We start from the raw sequence: 21352 nt of genomic DNA, 5'->3' as shown, positions 1-21352 counted from the left end.
ACTTTCGAGTAAACAGTTTTTTATGTATAGCAATCATTTGAGGATGACAAAGCTCTGGCAGGTAGTGAGAACTCTTCAAACTGCTTATTTTTCTTTACAAGAATAATTCTGCATGCATATTTATATTCTTAAACTTAGTGCTCCATTTCTACTAGAGTTCTGATTTATCTCTCTGTCTTCCATGCTACCACAGTAACCTTTGACAGGTTACCAAAGTTATGATTATCCACTGTCATGGACAAAAATAGTTGAACTCAGATAGGTCCTTCCAAAAGGAAGGAAGAATGTATTAATAGAAAAAAATCTGCCTTTCCTTAACACCCTGTCCAGTTAGCCTCTACTGACCCAGAGCTCTAGGTGACTTTTACAAAATCCATCCCTCTTCCTAAATCTCACTGGTCCTTTCCCTTAACCCATCTTCCTTCCCCTGCAACCCTTCTGCCAGAAGGAGCCACAGGCTCCAAAAGCAAGCAAACTTTAATATCTTCATATGTGTATTTCCCTGCTGCTACTTGGTGCGTAGATTTTTTATTTATGCAATTACATTATATTTTCAAAAATTGATTATTTTCATTAAAAATGCTTACATATTTATAAAGAATTTCATGTACAGTTCTGTGTACTATTCTGTACTTCCATGCATTCAATCTGATGCCAAACTTAGTTTACAGTTTGCCACCGAATACTGTATAACTCTTAGTACTTTCATATCGCATGTTCATGTTCTCTGTAAATTACTTGCTGTTTCCAGCCAAATGTAGTTTAAAATTTTTGTAAAATTATCCTTCCTCCCATTTACTGGTGTTTTCCTGCATGATAACCGTCCAGTGTCACCCAGTGATGGTGATGACCTACAAAGCTAAATACATATCTAATATGTAAATAAATGTCAATTGACCATTCACCATTTTTGTTTTTAATTCTTATATTTAAACTGCCAATATTGGAGTAACATATCTTATAAGTGCATAGTTGAAAGAGGGAGAGATTGGCTAGATGGGGAGTAAGGTACTGTGAAGCCAGCAACAGCAGCAGCAGTAGTAAAAAAGTTTCTGTACCTGGGGCTATGAATGTTACTGGTTCACCCTGTGAAGCATTTATTCCTATAGCCTGGATGTCTGCATCATATTTTATCTTTACAGGAAACCCATCATGATCCTCTGCTTTCCAGCCTTCTGCATCATATTCAAAAGTGCTTTTGATGACTGATTTTGAATATCCTTGAGCACTTTCACAATCCATTGAATGACCATGACAAAAACAAGGTGTGCAGCCAAATATATTCTTTTCATCAAGATTGAAATATCCATATATACACCTGTTAAATGTAAAAATAATATTTTATGCTAACATAGCAACTTGCATTAAAACATTCTGTCATCTTAAGATAATTCTCCCATAACACTATTTCCATACTGGAACTGAACTTTTTTTCACTTTTAACAAGAGACACACATACTTTTCTAAATTAGTTAACTAAAGTACAAAGATACCAACTGCTCTGACCCAAGGAAGGAACTATGGTATTTGTGATTTATTAAGAGGTGACTGATTAGAAATAACACATAACAGTTAAGAATAAAACATTATTACACAAACAATAATTTTTAATTTTGAAAAATGTATAATTCAGAAGCTGTATCTGAGTAAAAGCTGCAACCTTCTTTCAGTTTTAGACTGCCATGAAAGCAACAACACAGAAAACACATGGACGTATATGTAGTAACTGTTTAGGTATCAAAGTCAATGCCACAAAAACAGGTAGGAAAGAAATGAGATTAATTTTTATGACTTACGCATCTTATATATTAAATCCTTGCAGTTACGAGAACAAATCTGATGGCAAAAAAAGAAAGCTTAAAAAATATGCTAGAAAGTTAAGATTCACAATAAAATATGTGTAAAAAACTCATTATGGACATAAGTGAATGAAGGCAAGTGTTGGGTTGCACAAGTTTGGCAAAGATGATAAAAAGTTTAACAATGAAAAACTCAGTTGGTATTCAGATTGAAAAGTGGAAAAAAATTATTTTAGGCTAGCCTTCTTTAGTCACTGTCACTTTTAACAAATTGTGTCTGCTTATTTATTCATTCATTCATTCATTCATTCATTCATTCATTCATTCATTCATTCATTCATTCATTGTGTTCTGGAGGTCCTATCAAGGAGGGATGTAAATAGAATCAAAGCACACATCAACAAAGGACATAGATATAACAGAAACTTAAACTGCCATATACATTATTAACAATAAACTATCACTCTACTGTTAAATGGTATTCATGCTTACATCATCTAAATTTAATGGAATAAATTAGTAATGAAGCTGCTGCTCTGAAAAAAGTTGCTGCCTCCTCAGTTTTAGAATACAACTGTTGTTTGTTATTAGTAGCTTAGCATTTGCTTCATTATAATGCTTTTTCTCAAAGAAAATATTTTTTTCGTCTATAAATACTGAATCCTATTTATGGTACTTTATCACTTGTTGCACATCTTTATAACAAACATTGCTACTTGTCTTGTAGTTAACAGAACCTTTCGGCCCCTGACTAGATATTCTAATAATTTGTTCAAAGAACTATGAATGAGGTATGCTTTTAATTTTGTTTTGTATTTGGTAGGGATTCCCAGCTTCTTGCTTCATGTTAGATGGGAATTCATTGAATATATTACCACTAGAGTAAGTAACATCATTCTGAAAACTGGGCAAGAAAGAAAAGTCTAGATGAAAATTATTTTTGTATTTTGTATTGCAAATGTGTATATCAAAGTCCAGTTGAAACTGTTTTTTATAATCAGCATCAAAAATCATTAAGGAGTAAATATGCTGGGAGGTGAGCAAGAAATCCAGGTAACATCCAGTTACTGTGGTGTGAAATTATTCATCAATTTCTAAAGGGATTTTTCAGTTCAAACAGAAGTTTTTTCATGGTTATACAGCTTCTGCCATAAAGTGAGACTGTGGAGACCTGGATACATACGGAGTCAACACAAGTTTGAGTGCAAGCATTGAAGCAGTGACTTACCTTTGATATCAAAATTACATCAAATTATCACTTTTGTCTTAAGTTCTTTGTGTCTGAGCATACTGCTACTGTGAGAGTCCAGTGATTTCATTATTTAGTGTAATTAATACAAATAAAGTGTAATACTTGTCGTTGATTCCATTCTTGCAGGATCTTTATAGCCATAAAACTATTCAGACCAGTATTTCCTTATTGCTTTGGAGTCTCTCTCTCAGTTAGTACGTTACATGTTCCATAGATCATTTGAACAATGCTTTTCTCAAAATGATGTGAAACAAGTCAGTTTACAAGGAGATATACACTGACTGACACACAAACACACACACACACACACACACACACACACACACACACACACACAAAATCTAGAAAAACAGTTTTTTAATAGAAATTCATCCATCAAACAGAGTAGTCCAGAAGAAATGATTTTTGGTTAAATTTAAAACTTACTTTGCTGCCTGTCAGACATTTTATGTTATTGGGCAAATAATCAAAAACATTTTTTGCTACACATCGAACTCATTTCTGAGTCACTGCCACATTTAATGATGGGTAATAATGGCTATCTTTTCCATCTAATGTTATAGGTGTGAACATCATTATTATTCTCAAACTGTGATGGATTACTTGTGACAAATTTCATTAGCAAACACATTGAAGTGCTAAAGAAACTGGTATAGGCATGCATATTCAAATACAGAGAAATGTAAACAGGCAGAATATGGCACTGTCCCTACCCCCATGAACCACGGACCTTGCCATTGGTGGGGAGGCTTGCGTACCTCAGCGATACAGATGGCAGTACCATAGGTGCAACCACAACAGAGCGGTATCTGTTGAGAGGCCAGACAAACACGTGGTTCCTGAAGAGGGGCAGCAGCCTTTTCAGTAGTTGCAGGGGCAACAGTCTGGATGATTGACTGATCTGGCCTTGTAACACTAGCCAAAACGGCCTTTCTGTGCTGGTACTGCGTACGGCTGAAAGCAAGGGGAAACTACAGCCGTAATTTTTCCCGAGGGCATGCAGCTTTATTGTATGGTTAAATGATAATGGCGTCCTCTTGGGTAAAATATTCCGGAGGTAAAATAGTTCCCAATTCGGATCTCTGGGCGGGGACTACTCAAGAGGACGTCGTTATCAGGAGAAAGAAAACTGGCGTTCTACGGATCGGAGCGTGGAATGTCAGATCCCTTAATCGGGCAGGTAGGTTAGAAAATTTAAAAAGGGAAATGGACAGGTTGAAGTTAGATATAGTGGGAATTAGTGAAGTTCGGTGGCAGGAGGAACAAGACTTCTGGTCAGGTGAATACAGGGTTATAATACAAAATCAAATAGGGGTAATGCAGGAGTAGGTTTAATAATGAATAAAAAATAGGCGTACGGGTAAGCTACTACCAATAGCATAGTGAATGCATTGTTGCGGCCAAGATAGACATGAAGCCCATGCCTACTACAATAGTACAAGTTTATATGCCAACTAGCTCTACAGATGATGAAGAAATTGGTGAAATGTATGATGAGATAAAAGAAATTATTCAGATAGTGAAGGGAGACGAAAATTTAATAGTCATGGGTGACTGGAATTCGAGAGTAGGAAAAGGGAGAGAAGGAAACATAGTGGGTGAATATGGATTGGGGGAGAGAAATGCAAGAGGAAGCCGCCTGGTAGAATTTTGCACAGAGCATATCTTAATCATAGGTAACACTTGATTCAAGAATCATAAAAGAAGGTTGTATACATGGAAGAATCCTGGAGATACTAGAAGATATCAGATAGATTATATAATGGTAAGACAGAGTTTTAGGAACCAGGTTTTAAATTGTAAGACATTTCCAGGGGCAGATGTGGACTCTGACCAAAATCTATTGGTTATGAACTGTAAATTAAAACTGAAGAAACTGCAAAAAGGTGGGAATTTAAGGAGATGGGACCTGGATAAACTACTAAACCAGAGGTTGTACAGAGTTTCAGGAAGAGCATCAAGGAACAATTGACAGGAATGGGGAAAAGAAATACAATAGAAGAAGAATGGGTAGCTCTGAGGGATGAAGTAGTGAAGTAGTGAAGGATCAAGTGGGTAAAAGAAAGAGGTCTAGAAGAAATCCTTGGGTAACAGAAGAAATATTGAATTTAATCCATGAAAGGAGAAAGTATAAAAACGCAGTAAATGAAGCAGGCAAAAAGGAATACAAACATCTCAAAAATGAGATCAAGAGGAAATGTAAAATGGCTAAGCAGGGATGGCTAGAGGACAAATGTAAGGATGTAGAGGCTTATCTCACTAGGGGTAAGATAGATACTGCCTACAGGAAAATTAAAGAGACCTTTGGAGAAAAGAGAGCCACTTGTATGAATATCAAGAGCTCAGATGGAAACCCAGTTCTAAGCAAAGAACGGAAAGCAGAAAGGTGGAAGGAGTATATAGAGGGTCTATACAAGGGTGATGTTCTTGAGGACAATATTATAGAAATGGAAGAGAATGTAGATGAAGATTAAATAGGAGATACGATACTGCGTGAAGAGTTTGACAGAGCAACGAAAGACCTGAGTCGAAACAAGGCCCTGGGAGTAGACAACATCCCATTGGAACTACTGACGGCCTTGGGAGAGCCAGTCCTGACAAAACTCTACCATCTGGTGAGCAAGATGTATGAGGCAGGCGAAATACCCTCTGACTTCAAGAAGAATATAATAATTCCAATCCCAAAGAAAGCAGGTGTTGACAGATGTGAAAATTACCGAACCATCAGTTTAATAAGTCACAGCTGCAAAATAATAACACAAATTCTTTACAGACGAATGGAAAAACTGGTAGAAGCCAACCTCGGAGAAGCCCTGTTTGGATTCCGCAGAAATGTTGGAACACGTGAGGCAATACTGACCATACGACATATCTTAGAAGCCAGATTAAGGAAAGGCAAACCTGCATTTCTGGCATTTGTAGACTATGAGAAAGGTTATGACAATGTTGACTGGAATACTCTCTTTCAAATTCTAAGGGTGGCAGGGGTAAAATACAGGGAGCAAAAAGCTATTTACAATTTGTACAGAAACCATACGGCAGTTATAAGAGTCGAGGGGCATGAAAGGGAAGCAGTGGCTGGGAAGGGAGTGAGACAGGGTTGTAGCCTGTCCCTGATGTTATTCCATCTGTATATTGAGAAAGCAGTAAAGGAAACAAAAGAAAAATTCGGAGTAGGTATTAAAGTCCATCGAGAAGAAATAAAAACGTTGAGGTTCGGCCGATGACATTGTAATTCTGTCAGAGACAGCAAAGGACTTGGAAGAGCAGTTGAACAGAATGGACAGTGTCTTGAAAGGATGATATAAGATGAACAATGACAAAAGCAAAACGAGGATAATGGAATGTAGTCAAATTAAGTCGGGTGATGCTGAGGGAATTAGATTACGAAATGAGACACTTAAAGTAGTAAAGGAGTTTTGCTATTTGGGGAGCAAAATAACTGATGATGGTGTAAGTAGAGAGGATATGACTGGCAATGGCAAGGAAAGCGTTTCTGAAGAAGAGAAATTTGTTAACATCGAGTATAGATTTAAGTGTCAAGAAGTCGTTTCTGAAAGTATTTGTATGGAGTGTAGTCATGTATGAAAGTTAAACATGGACGATAAATAGTTTGGACAAGAAGAGAATAGAAGCTTTCGAAATGTGGTGCTACAGAATAATGCTGAAAATTAGATGGGTAAATCACATAACTAATGAGGAGGTATTGAATAGAATTGGGGAGAAGAGAAGTTTGTGCCACAACTTGACTAGAAGAAGGGTTCGGTTGGTAGGACATATTCTGATGCATCAAGGGATCCCAAATTTAGCATTGTAGGGCAGCGTGAAGGGTAAAAATCTTAGAGGGAACCCAAGAGATGAATACACTAAGCAGATTCTGAAGGATGTAGGTTGCAGTAAGTACTGGGAGATGAAGAAGCTTGCACAGGATAGAGTAGCATGGAGAGCTGCATCAAACCAGTCTCAGGACTGAAGACAACAACAACAACAACAACAACAACAACAACAATGGCACTGTGATCAGAAACTCCTATATAAGACCAACAAGTGTCTGGCACAATTGTTAGAATGGTTACTGCTACTACAATGGCAGGTTATCAAGATTTAAGTCAGTTTGAAAGTGGTATTATAGTCGGCACTTAAGTGTGAGACACATCGCCTCTGAGGTAGCAATGAAGTGGGGATTTTCCCCTACAACTATTTCACGAGTGTACCATGAAAATCAGGAACCCAGTAAAACAACAAATCTCCACATTGCTGCGGCTGGAAAAAGATTCTGCAAGAATGGAACCAACCACAACTGAAGAGAATCATTCAGAGTGACAGAAGTGCAACACTTCTGTGAATTGCTGCAGATTTCAATGCAGGGTCCATTAAAAACTGTCAGTGAGCAAACTATCCAACAAAACATCAATGATATGGGCTTTCAGAGCTGAAGGACCACTCATGTACCCTTGATGACTGCACAACACAAAGCTTTACGTCTTGCCGGGGTCTGTCAACACCGATGTTGGGCTGTTGATGACTGGAAACATGTTGCCTGGTCAGATGAGTCTCATTTCAAATTGTATTGAGCGGGTGTATATGTATGGGTATGGAGACAACCTTATGAATCTATGGACCCTGCATGTCAGCAGGGGACTCTTAAAGCTGGTGGACACTCTGTAATGGCATGGGGCATGTGCAGCTGGAGTGGCATGGTACCCCTGATATGTCTAGATACGACTCTGACAGGTGACACACATGCAAGCATCCTGTCTGATAACCTGCATCCATTCATGTCCATTGTGCATACCGATGGACTTGGGCAATTCCAGCAGGACAATGTGACATCCCACACATCCAGAATTGCTACAAGGTGGCTCCAGGAACTCTCTTCTGCATTTAAACACTTACACTGGCCACCAGACACCCCAGACATCAACGTTATTGAGCACATCTGGAATGCCTTGCAACATGCTGTTCAGAAGAAATCTCCACCCCCTCATACTCTTACAGATTTATGGACAGCCCTGCAAAATTCATGGTGTCAGTTCCCTCCAGTACTACTTCAGACATTAGTCAAGTTCATGACATATCATGCTGCAGCACTTCTGAGTGGTTGCGGGGGCCCTACATGATACTAGGCTGTTGTACTGTGATGCTGCAGTTAAAATGCCTGACTCCTTGAAGACATATCCACAAGATGACCGCAGGTGTATACCACGTATTATTCTTACTGCTTGCTTTTGAACAATCAACATTTTCTTTCTAAGTGTTGAGTTACGCTAGAAAATTATTCCATGAGACATTATTGAATGAAAATATGCAAAATATCGGGAGGTTAATTCACCTGTTTCTGAACCTAGCAATTGTATGAAGAGTAAACATAGCTGAACTTAATTCTTTGAGAAGATCAGTAGAATGTTTCTTCCAGTTCAAGTTTTTATAAATATACATGACCAAAACTTTGGTACATTTTGTCCAATTTACTGATTCCTGTGCACTGCTATCACAACAGTTGGCATGACTATTTGTTGTACATAACCGAATGTAGTGTGTTTCCTCAGAATTAAGGGAGAGCTTTGGGAGCTAAGGGAAAGATATTCCCTATTTTTTTCTGTTCATTTGATGTCGGAATTTCTTAATTTCGTTTATGGTCTTCCTGTACCCTGTCATATACTACATCTAGTGTCACATTTGTTTTCATCAACCAATTAATACGTGTCTCCCTACTTTCCATATTGTCTAAGCGTCTACCTCATCATTTCTCCAGTACCATTCCTTCGATGTGTCCACATAATCACAAAAAAACTCCACAAGTGAATGAAAGGAGGGGGAGAAACTGTGGTTTCTGTCCCTTCTATTCTCTCATGCCTCAGCTTGCTGCACTTCATATTACTGATCTTATTCTTTTTGTTTCTGCACTCCTTCTAAACTTTTTTCCCTTTCGTCCAAGTCCCTCAGTACACTACTTGCTCAGTGGTATGGACTTCAACTGCCATGTTAAAGTATCTGCAAAAACAATCTTTATCTATGATATCTGAGTCATCATTCTTGGACTCTCCAGAAGTGTAGGAGGTAGTGCAACAATTTTTCACTTGCCTAACCAATGCCTCCCTCTGCAGGAGACTACATTGCCCATTTGGATCAACACTGGCAGGTCCTTTGTGAAATTTGTGTATACCTGGGTTTATCTCTTCTGTTGAACATTTATAACTATTAAAGTGACACACTTGGTAGCTGCATTTAATACAAGGCACAGCATAACTGTATACTCCTTGTCATCCTCAATGCTTTGTTTTTGTAAGTCACTTATGTACAAAAGTGGTAACACTAGTGACACATGAAGGTCAAAGAAGTCCCACTGAATAATATTTTGTACTTCCACTAACTATGTGAAGTGCTAATCATAAAATTATTGTAATTGATGAGTATACATTTGTAAAATTATGTATTTATGAGTTTATTACTGTGGACACAAAAAAACCAGCCTCGAGTACAGACTGCTCCCAGTTACATACAAACTGTTGCCCACCATGAGCAAATACAACAAAAAATAGTTAAACATGTAATAATTAGATGATAAAGAAATAACTAGTAAGCTACGACAAGCAACAGCTTCAAAACAATACATGACAGTTGGCAGGCAGCAATGAGCTGTCTAGGGCTCATGCCCAATTTTTTGTGTGGCACCCTGTATTTATAATCCTTATACACAATACCATACAGCTATCAGACATGGTAGTTTTAGCCCGAAATAAACTGTGGCTTTGAATAGTTTTTTTTTCTCTTACATATTGTTTTCACAAAATTTTTGTTCTATTAGCACTTTTTGATGTTCTGACTACTACCATGTTTCCGTTATGGATGCAGCATATAGTTAAATGACCAAGATTTCATTTAGCTACAGTAATTGAGTTACATCTCCATGGGGTAAATATTGTTACACAGAAAACCGGTGTTGTGAAAGGTCTGCTGCCCCTCCTGTGATGATCATTGTGTTGTTTAAATTTCCTTCACAGCAACATTGTATCACTATTTAATTGTACCAAATCCCTCCAACAACATACTATTTATAGCCAAGAGACAAAGTGAACAAAAATAAGCAGAGCATACAGATGGATTTGTTTTCAAATATTGAGAATTAGCTGCACGTATGAAAAGAACCCAAAAATTTTTAATTCATCTTTCTATGACAATGTATGACATGAATGTAAAATAACTTTAATAGATACTTCATGAAAATAGTTTCATTAATGTGCACACAGCATGCATTTCATATCAAGTTATTTCATCATAATATTTTCAGCTGGTAATCATTTTAATGCAAAAACAGATCTCTTACAATATATGACAATAGAAACCAATTTCCAGTTTACTGAATTCCTGCTGTCTAAATATCTGTATAGCAATTTAACTGCAAGGCCTACAGTTTACGTGTATTTTTATTATCAACATTTTAGTATGCATATAATACCTGTGGCATTTATCTCCCTCAACATTTTCCTTGCAGTTACACAAACCTGTGACTGGGTCACATGTAGACTTATTAGCAACACTCCCAGCTTCATTACAAATGCATGGCTTGCATCCTTCATTTGAGAGGTCATAATAATTGTCTCTGCATTTATCACATTTGTTACCAGTTACTCCAGGCTTGCATATACACTGTCCCTGACTATTGCACTGCTGACTCTTTGATCCTGAAAAAAAAGAAGAAAATTTTGAGGGCAATGACATTTTAATTTTTTGCCAAATGCTTTAGAATAGTTCAATTTATGTTTAAAACAGTTATTGATTTCAGAGCTCTAACCATACCCAACAGTCAGTCAACACATTTCTAAGCCAGAAACTTAGTCCAGTCTGACAGTATTACTAAAGCTTGTCAATAATGATTTTACACTTTACACAATGATTCATGATAATGTATATATTTTCATAGTAAGGGATAGCACGATTCATTTATTAACTGGTCCCTCATCATAATATAAAAACAAATTACCACAATTGTAAACACTATTTAACTCACATAGCAACAGAATTTATAATATCAGCAGAAGCATTTCAACGTTTGGTACTAGTTTTAAATTTCTACCTGGCACTGTCTCACAGCTAATAGATGATTGTTCGTATTGACAACAAATGCCAGCTCCAGCGACAATGTCTCATTGCAAATTACTGGCGCTGGCATGCTATACTTGAAACAGAGGGCAGGCTCCACAGTTCACATGTCAACCAAGTTATCAAAAAAAAATGTGTGTTAAATCTTATGGGAGTTAACTGCTATGGTCATCAGTCCCTAAGCTTACACACTGTTTAACCTTAACTATCCACAGGACAGACACAGACACACACACCCATGCCCGAGGGAGGATTCCAACCTCCGCTGGGACCAGCCGCACAGTCCATGACTGCAGTGTATTAGACCACTCGGATAATCTCGCCCGGCAACCAAGTTATCAACTTAATTTAGTATATATATGACCAAATAAAAATTCTCATACATTATCCATCACTTTTTTTTTGTCTCAAATGTTTCGCCTCATAATTAAATTGTGACCTAGTTTTTCGGGTGGTTTCCCTCGACTGCAAAGTGACTGTCGAAACTGGAAACCCATCCCAAATGTTCGCCATTGGGGTTCCTTCTGCCTCACTACTTGCTCACCTCGTATTTGCCTGAAAAGTCCCTTTGATCGTCAGTGGGTCATAATCGAACAGCCCGTTCTTCCTGTAGGGGCTGGGAATGAACAACAATTAAAAAAGAGGGCAGTCAAACATGCAGCGGCCAAACAGAGTGCAGTCAGGGGCCAGCGATCCAGTCAATGGCATTCATTGCGAGTGAGTCAGCTGCTGTACAGAACACGACGACCAACTGTTGCTTCCATTTACACTGACTTCGAGAAAGCAAAGAAATTGACGACATGATATCAATAGTAAACAAGAAGACTAGGATGAATTTGCAACGAACTTTAGTGTACTGAACATTTAGGTGTTACTATGACGAGCGTCCATGAGGGCCATTTTATTTAGAATCTGTGGAAGGTACATTAGCGTATTTGTTTGTGTTTGTAAATATTTCTTGTAGTATGTTATCTTGTTTTTCTGATAAGTTCTACATGCTGGAGCAGTGGTCGTCAAACTGCGGCCCTCGAGCCACTTGCAGCCCAAATCAATTGCTCTTGTGGCCCATGTTTCTAAGCCATATTTTATAATAATATTCTTCTAGCAGTTAACTGCAGATCCAAAAACGTCAAGAAACCTTAAGAGCTACTTAACAGTGCACTTTTCTTGCTTCATAACTAACAAAAACACTTAGGCAGAAAATAATATTTTCAGAGATGCTTAATATTAATTGACGTCGGTAAATTCAGCAGTGCGCTAAGTGAAGTTTGCTGCTAATGTCACGTGCAGAGTGGTGTGTAGCACGGCCTCTGCGTCGTTAATACAAGTGAGAGGTGCGATATTTTATTGTGTGTCGTCCTGTGCTCACAACTCACCAGCGTGCGCAACTAGCACCGATCAGCTGCTATGGTATAAATGCCAAACGGAAGCAACGTGGATTTGTGAATGCGCATTATAGAGACGGACATCTACAACTTGGTACATGTTTGTAGAGAGTAATATGAAATCAAATTAAGGCTGTTGTAATACAATGCAATGACTTCCGGTACGTGGAAAATGGGATTCAAAACATTTAGTAAACATTTGTGAACGTGTCTCATATTGCAATTACCGTCGATAACCAATTAATAGTAAGATCAGTAGGGGAAGATGTGGTTAAGTGGCCAGGACGAGAAAAGTGGCGAATATACGCATTTTTTTGCCTTGAACAGTGTTGCTGCCAAACTAGTTTTGATGTGCATACATTGCCATTGTTGTCAGTGAGATACACAGAGGAAGCTCGCTGAGTTATTTTTTAGTAAAATCTCTGATGTAAGACGATACGTCATTTATATTATTCTTGTTACCCCATTTGTATGGAGAGTAATAAGTTTTTTGCAATATCAGTGTTTAAACAACGTCTTTCGGCCTGCAATTGCAGTTCCTTGTTATTTATTTCATTTCAATATTTTCTTCTGTGGATCATTAACGCCGACATGGCGTCCGGTAGGGAGAATTGGCGACACTACTCGTCGGAAAAGTGGCCAAGGCGTCCGCCCAGTAAGATTAAGTTACTTCCAAAAACCACGCATAATACGACAGATAAAAGCTATCATCCGCCGTTCTATCCGTTAGCGTCAGCTCTGAATTAATCATGTTATGTTATTTAAGACCGCCTCTGTTCTAGGTGGCTTAATACAGAAAACCGATTACAAATGGTCTCCTGCAGATGCTTGGCGTTGTTTCAGAGAGTAGGGCGTGAAGATGCGCAGAAACTGCGCCGTAAATCAGAAAAACAAACATGGGATGCGGTCGCGATGGCATTGGTCACAGTACCCGCTTAGGTATGGAAAACTGGTCAATACGTAAGCCTTCATAAAAATGCATGTTGTTTCTTTTACACTGAAAAATATTTGGTGTGATACCTAATAACACACAGATTCAAAATATGTTAGTGGTAAGCAGGGTGCGATTTGTGCTTTTACCAGTGGCGGGGGGGGGGGGGGGGGATGTCTTAGGGGGTTAGTAGAATTATATATGGCCTTACGAATGGTTAAACAGCTATTTATAAATAGATGTTAATGCCGAAACTCACTATTGACGCGTATGCACTATCAGAAAACCCATCCCTTGTTATATCTTTGAAAGTACACTATAAGTAAAGCTTATTTACAAAATCATCTACATAGGGTACAGATATACGAGGGGAATTAATGAAGTAGAGGCACATTTGTGAAAAGTTGTACGTATTCTGATGGTAGAAAGCTGAAACATATTAACAGTATTAATAGTAAGACTTATTAAAAACTTTCAGCGTTCGGCACCACAAATTTAAATTATATGTAAAGTTTTACTCCAGTGCGTGGGAAATAAACATCCCAGGTAGGGATGCATAAACTAAAACCATAGGAGGGGATAGTCTGATGCAGAGGGGCGGGGGGGGGGGGGGGGGGGTGAAATCCCCCGCTGCAAATCGCACACTGATGGTTAGCTTCTATTAACAGCCATGGTGCGGTAAAAACAGGATTTCTCTTTGAGTAGCGTGGCCACTTTAAACTGGTCCTCCTCAGCGAAGCAGCCCGAGGTGTCACGCTACAGTGTCAGTATTCTCTCTTAAGCAAAACAGTTTGACGACCACTGTCCTGGTGGACACCCTCACTACGGGTCTATTGGAACGAAAAGGACATCTGATCTAATCTATGATCTTGGCGAGGACTGCTTCTTCAGTTATATCACATGTCTCGTGAACAATTCGATCTGTTATACAAGCTCATTTAACCTAAAATCTTGACTAACTCTGGTCGTGAAGCGCCAGAGCTAGGTGATACCTAGCGACAGAGCTAGGTGACGAAGCGACCATATGTCGCGCGTAGTGGGGTAGGGCTCGGCGCTGGACCGTAGCAACAAGTGTCAGCCTGGGAAATATACACGGCGGGAAGTACCGCCATCTTGGCGCCAAAGTAACCGATTTTGTTTATTTATATTTAATAATTAAAGTTATTTATGACAACATGAATACTAGGACGAGCCTGTGGATGTTTAAAACTATTTAGCATAATTTTGCCTCGTTAAAATTCACACCCGTTCATTAACAAATGAATATCTTAGTAAGTACGAACTTGATCGAAAATCCACGAACTGTGACGAAACTACTAAACGATACGGACTGCGCGCCAAAGTCGGCAGTCGGCGTTAAGAGCTCGTCCTGTCTTGTTAGATGGTAGCCATGCTCTCGGTTACGAGTAGTTTGTGACATGAGTGTTTCATTATTGATCTAATAGGAATAAAAGTGATATTACGGCATTCTGAATGTTAATTTCGTGTAAATAGATACCCCAAAGTTGATCGACAGCAATTTCAGATAATTAGCTTCCACCGACAGAGACATCAAATGCACCAATGAAGCTACACCGCGCACAGGTAGGGAGGAAATCCGACGACACGACCCACCAAGGCGTATCAAGGAAGGTCCGACTTACACTCGCAAATTCCGGGTGGAAATGCTGACCAGTTATACTGTACGTCACATATACCACCCTCTACGGACTCGCACCTAAGCTGAGTAATAACAGTATCAGTTTAGAAGCGAGGGGATCTTGCAAGCTATACCACAGAACAAATGACAGTATGTGGTTCCATATTTCAGCAGGACAATGCTCAACGACACATGACATGAGTCTCTGTGAAGTGACCACGTGCTCTTGTGCTATTTGCATGGCCAGCAAGATCCCCAGATCTGTCCCCAATAGGACATGTGTGGTATGAGCTCGGATGCCAACTCCGATCCATTGACTGTATCCAGGATATCAAGGACAGCTATGGGCCAGCTTGCCGTAGGAAAGGATACAACGACTTTGTCACATCCTCTCCAGCTGAATCAGAGCATGCATCCAGGTCAGAGGGGGAGCAACGCCATACTGATAAATGGCCTAATACTGCAGAATTCTTTGTAAATTCGACTCGATGTTGCAACTGCCAAAAGAAGATCAAATACGTTCTCAACACGTGAAGTTTCATTTCGTTTCCTCAAATGTCTCTGAGCACTATGGGACTTAACATCAGAGGTCATCAGTCCCCTAGACTTAGAACTACTTAAACCTAACTAACCTAAGCACATGACACACATCCATGCCCGAGACAGGATTCGAACCTGCGACCGTAGCAGCAGCGCGGTTCCGGACTGATGCGCCTAGAACCGCTCGGCCACAACGCCCGGCATTTCGTTTCCGCCTCCCCTTCTGGGCGCTGGGCAGTGTACACTGAGGTGACAAAAGTCATGGGATAGCGATATGGAAGATGGCGAAGTATCGCGCACACAAGGTATCAAACGGCAGTGCACTGACGGAGCTGTCATTTGTACTCAGGAGATTCATGTGAAAAGCTGTCCGACGTGATCATGGCCGCACGACGGGAATTAACAGACGTTGATCGCGGAACGGTAGTTGGAGCTAGACAAGTGAGACATTCCATTTTGGAAATGGTTATAGAATTTAATATTTAGAGAACGACAGTGTCAAGAGCGTCACGAGAATACCCAATTTCAGACGTTACCTCTCACCAAGGCAATGCAGTGGCCGACAGCCTTCACTTAATGACCGAGAGCAGCGGCGTTTGCTAAGAATTATCAGTGTTAAGAGACAAGCAACAGTGCGTGAAATAACCATAGAAATCAACATGGGACGTACGACAAACGTTTCCATTAGGACAGAGGGCGAGATTTGGCGTTAATAGGCTACGACAGCAGACGAGCGATGCGAGTGTCTTTGTTAACAGCAAGATATCACCTGCAGCACCTCCACTGAGCTCGTGACCGTATCAGTTGGACCCCATACGACTGGAAAACCGTGGCCTGGTCAGATGAGTCCCGGTTTCAGTTGGTAAGAGCTAATGGTAGGGTTCGAGTGTGGCACAGACCCAACGAAGCTATGGACAAATTGTCAACAAGGCACTCGTGGTGGTTCCATAATGGTGTCGACTATGTTTACATGGAATGGACTGCGTCCTCTGGTCTAACTGAACCGATCACTGACTGGAGATGGTTATGCTCGTCTACTTGGAGACCATCTGCACATATTCATGATATTCATGTAACCAAATAACGATGAAATTTTTATGGATGACAATGCGACATGTCACTGGGCCACAATTGTTCGCGATTGGTTTGAAGAACGTTCTTGACAATTCGAGCGAATGCTTTGGTCACCCACTACTAGCCATTAAAATTGCTACACCACGAAGATGAGGTGCTACAGACAAGAAATTTAACCGACAGGAAGAAGATGCTGTGATACGCAAATGATTAGCTTTTCAGATCATTCACGCAAGGTTGGCACCGGTGGCGACACATACAACGTGCTGACACGAGGAATGTTTCCAACCGGTTTCTCATACACAAACAGCAGTTGACCGGCGTTGCCTGGTGAAACTTTGATATGATGCCTAGTGTAAGGAGGAGAAATGCGTACCATCACGTTTCCGACTTTGATAAAGGTCAGACTGTTGCCTATCGCGATTCCGGTTTATCGTATCGCGACGTTGCTGCTCGCTTTGGTCGAGATCCAATGACTGTTAGCAGAATATGGAATCGGTGGGTTCAGGAGGGTAATACGGAACGCCGTGCTGGATCCCAAAGGCCTTGTATCCCTAGCAGTGGAGATGACAGGCATCTTACCCGTATGGCTGTAACGGATCGTGCAGCCATGTATCGATCCCTGAGTCAACAGACGTGGACGTTTGCAAGACAACAACCATCTGCACGAACAGTTCAACGACGTTTGCAGCAGCATGGGCTATCAGCTCGGAGACCATGGCTGCGGTTACCCCTGACGCTGCATCACAGACAGGAGCGCCTGCGATGGTGTACTCAACGACGAACCTGGGTGAACGAATGGCAAAACGCCATTTTTTCGGATGAATCCAGGTTCTGTTTACAGCATCATCGTGGTTGCATCCGTGTTTGCCGTCATCGCGGTGAACGCACATTGGAAGCGTGTATTCGTCATCGCCATACTGGCGTATCACCCGGCGTGATGGTACGGGGTGCCATTGGTTACGCGTCTCGGTCACCTCTTGTTCGCATTGACGGCACTTTGAACAGTGGACGTTACATTTCAGACGTGCTACGACCCGTGGATCTATCCTTCATTCGATCCCTGCGAAACCCTATAGTTCAGCAGGATAAAGCACGACCGCATGTTGCAGGTCCTGTACGGGCCTTTCTGGATACAGAAAATGATCGACTGCTGCCCTGGCCAGCACATTCTCCAGACCTCTCACCAATTGAAAACGTGTGATCAATGGTGGCCGAGCAACTGGCTCGTCACAATACGTCAGTCACTACTCTTGATGAACTGTGGTATCGTGTTGTAGCTGCATGGGCAGCTGTACCTGTACACGCCATCCACGCTCTGTTTGACTCAATACCCAGGCGTACCAAGGCCGTTATTACGGCCAGAAGTGGTTGTTCTGGGTAGTGATTTCTCAGGATCTATGCACCCGAACTGCGCGAAAATGTAATCACATGTCAGTTCTAGTATAATATATTTGTCCAATGAATACCCGTCTATCATCTACATTTCTTCTTGGTGTAGCAATTTTAATGGCCAGTAGTGTAATTGAGAGGCAGTTCGTGCACAAAATTCTGCACCGACAGCACTATCGCAATTCTGGACGACTACAGAGGCAGCATGGCTGAATATTTCTACAGGGGCCTTTCAGTGAATTGTTGAGTCCATGTCACGTCGAGCTGCTGCACCAAACCAGGCAGGAGGTGGTCCGACACGATGTTGGGAGATATGCGATGAGTCTTGTCACCTCAATTTATTTTTCCACTTTAAGTATCACAGATGGTATCTCATAACAGTACTTTCTTCTTTCGGCAGCGTGCTAAGTGAACTGACGTGGAGTAGACGTTCCGCCTAGAGTGGACTCACCGTCATTCCACTGGGACGTCACTTTCCGTTCTGTTCTGTTGACGTCCGCTGTGGATCGGTCGCAGTGCGAGGTCCCCCCCTGGCACGGACAGACTCACCTAGCGGGTGGCAGCGGCACGGCCTGCAGGCGGCGCGCGCTCCCGGGGCCCAGAAGCCGTGCCGGCAGCGCTCGCAGGCGGGACCCTCGCGGTCGCCCTGGCAGTCGAGGCAGTGCGCTGCCCTGCCCGTGGCGCGCTCCAGCGCCGCGTCGAAGAAGCACCGCCGAGAGAAACCGTTGCACTCGCAGCCTGCGGACATACACAGTGCCGGTACAGTTTAACAGCTCTGCTACAACGAGATATTACTCTGCTTGACAATTGCTGAGGAGTTGAGACTTCTTTCGACGGCAATAGTCACCGGCAAAGAAGAACGAAATGAAACACAGTGCATATACAGGGTGTTACAAAAAGGTACTGCCAAACTTTCAGGGAACATTAAACATTCCTCACACACAAAGAAATAAAATATGTTATGTGGACATGTGTCCGGAAACGCTTACTTTCCATGTTAGAGCTCATTTTATTACTTCTCTTCAAATCACATTAATCATGGAATGGAAACACACAGCAACAGAACGTACCAGCGTGACTTCGAACACTTTGTTAGCGGAAATGTTCAAAATGTCCTCCGATAGCGAGGATACATGCATCCACCCTCCGTCGCATGGAATCCCTGATGCGCTGATGCAGCCCTGGAGAATGGCGTATTGTATCACAGCCGTCCACAATACGAGCACGAAGAGTCTCTACATTTGGTACCGGGGTTGCGTAGACAAGAGCTTTCAAATGCCCCCATAAATGAAAGTCAAGAGGGTTGAGGTCAGGAGAGCGTGGAGGCCATGGAATTGGTCCGCCTCTACCAATCCATCGGTCACCGAATCTGTTGTTGAGAAGCGTACGAACACTTCGACTGAAATGTGCAGGAGCCCCATCGTGCATGAACCACATGTTGTGTCGTACTTGTAAAGGCACATCTTCTAGCAGCACAGGTAGAGTATCCCGTATGAAATCATGATAACGTGCTCCATTGAGCGTAGGTGGAAGAACATGGCGCCCAATCAAGACATCACCAACAATGCCTGCCCAAACGTTCACAGAAAATCTGTGTTGATGACGTGATTGCGCAATTGCGTGCGGATTCTCGTCAGCCCCCACATGTTGATTGTGAAAATTTACAATTTGATCACCTTGGAATGAAGCCTCATCCGTAAGAACATTTGCACTGAAATGAGGATTGTCACATTGTTGGATGAACCATCCGCAGAAGTGTACCTGTGGAGGCCAATCAGCTGCTGATAGTGCCTGCACACGCTGTACATGGTACGGAAACAACTTGTTCTCCCGTAGCAATCTCCATACAGTGACGTGGTCAACGTTACCTCGTACAGCAGCAACTTCTCTGACGCTGACATTAAGGTTATCGTCAACTGCACGAATAATTGCCTCGTCCATTGCAGGTGTCCTAGTCGTTCTAGGTCTTCCCCAGTCGCGATATATAGGCTGGAATGTTCCGTGCTCCCGAAGACGCCGATCAATTGCTTCGAACGTCTTCCCATCGGGACACCTTCGTTCTGGAAATCTGTCTCGATACAAACGTACCGCGTAACGGCTATTGCCCCGTGCTAATCCATACATCAAATGTGCATCTGCCAACTCTGCATTTGTAAACATTGCACTGACTGCAAAACCACGTTCGTCATGAACGCTAACCTGTTGATGCTACGTACTGACGTGCTTGATGCTATTACTGTAGAGCAATGAGTCGCATGTCAACACAAGCACCGAAGTCAACATTACTTTCCTTTAATTGGGCCAACTGGCGGTGAATCGAGGAAGTACAGTACATACTGACGAAACTAAAATGAGCTCTAACATGGAAATTAAGCGTTTCCGGACACATGTCCACATAACATCTTTTCTTTATTTGCGTGTGAGGAATGTTTCCTGAAAGTTTGGCCGTACCTTTTTGTAACACCCTGTATAACACAGATTGAGTGGTATACTTATAATGAAAAATGGTACAGATTTCACCACTTGGGAAAGTAGTATAACAGGCATAAATAACGCACACTGATCGGTACCTGCATACTAAGAGTTATCATCCACCATACCAATGCACTGCCGTCCTTAGGACCCTGGTGCGCAGAGCATATGCCATTTACGACTCTGAGAGATTAACCCAAGAACTTGCGCATTTGATGGCTGTTTTTAAGGAAAATGGATACCCCGAGCAACAAATTCGTGGACTATAGAGTTTGAACCATCACCGGAGGTGCACGAAGAGGAGCATAGATCCGTGGCCTATATTCCTAATGCTGGGGGCATATCGTTTAAGACTGGAAGAATTTTAAGGAGTTTTAACGTTAAGAGTGTGTTCCGTCCACCTCCCGCGATTATGGCACAACTCGGCTCTGTGAAAGGTGATTTGGGGCTTAGGAAGACTGGTACATACAAAATTCCGTGTCAATATGGGAAGGCTTACATCGACCGTTCGATTCGCACAGTTCATGACCGGTTATTTATGACTACATTCGTAGTGTCCCTACCCAACACACTCATTACTTGTGGAAGACATTCTTACCATGTCCCGCAAGAGTTCGGGTAATATGTGTGCATCCGCAAAGAAGGAGGTCATGGCCAGTATTGCCAGAAGTATATACTTAAATATATATTATATAAGTATAACTTTCGCTTTTAGTTGACTTTCTGAATAAACATTATGGCAACCAAATCGCAACTGAGTGGCCT

The 21352-nt window shown here is 41.4% G+C and overlaps 1 protein-coding gene across 3 annotated transcripts in view; it reads right to left on the bottom strand.

Moving 5' to 3' along the window:
- LOC126481132 (laminin subunit gamma-1-like) overlaps window positions 1-21352 on the bottom strand; it is a 338089-nt gene that overhangs the window by 176100 nt on the left and 140637 nt on the right. For all 3 annotated transcript variants that reach the window (XR_007587516.1, XM_050104679.1, XM_050104680.1), the window contains exons 3-5: window positions 18665-18853; window positions 10511-10736; window positions 1059-1318 (exon numbers count right to left, since the gene is read on the bottom strand). Coding sequence is in view for 2 of the 3 variants with exons in the window: in XM_050104679.1 (XP_049960636.1) it covers window positions 1059-1318; window positions 10511-10736; window positions 18665-18853 (675 nt within the window). In the remaining variant the exon portion in view is untranslated. The remainder of the gene's footprint in view (window positions 1-1058; window positions 1319-10510; window positions 10737-18664; window positions 18854-21352) is intronic.

The sequence above is a fragment of the Schistocerca serialis genome, chromosome 5 (assembly GCF_023864345.2).
Source record: "Schistocerca serialis cubense isolate TAMUIC-IGC-003099 chromosome 5, iqSchSeri2.2, whole genome shotgun sequence".
NCBI lineage: Eukaryota > Metazoa > Arthropoda > Insecta > Orthoptera > Acrididae > Schistocerca > Schistocerca serialis.
Note: the sequence above shows the minus strand (reverse complement) of the source record. Positions and strands in the feature narration are given on the sequence as shown.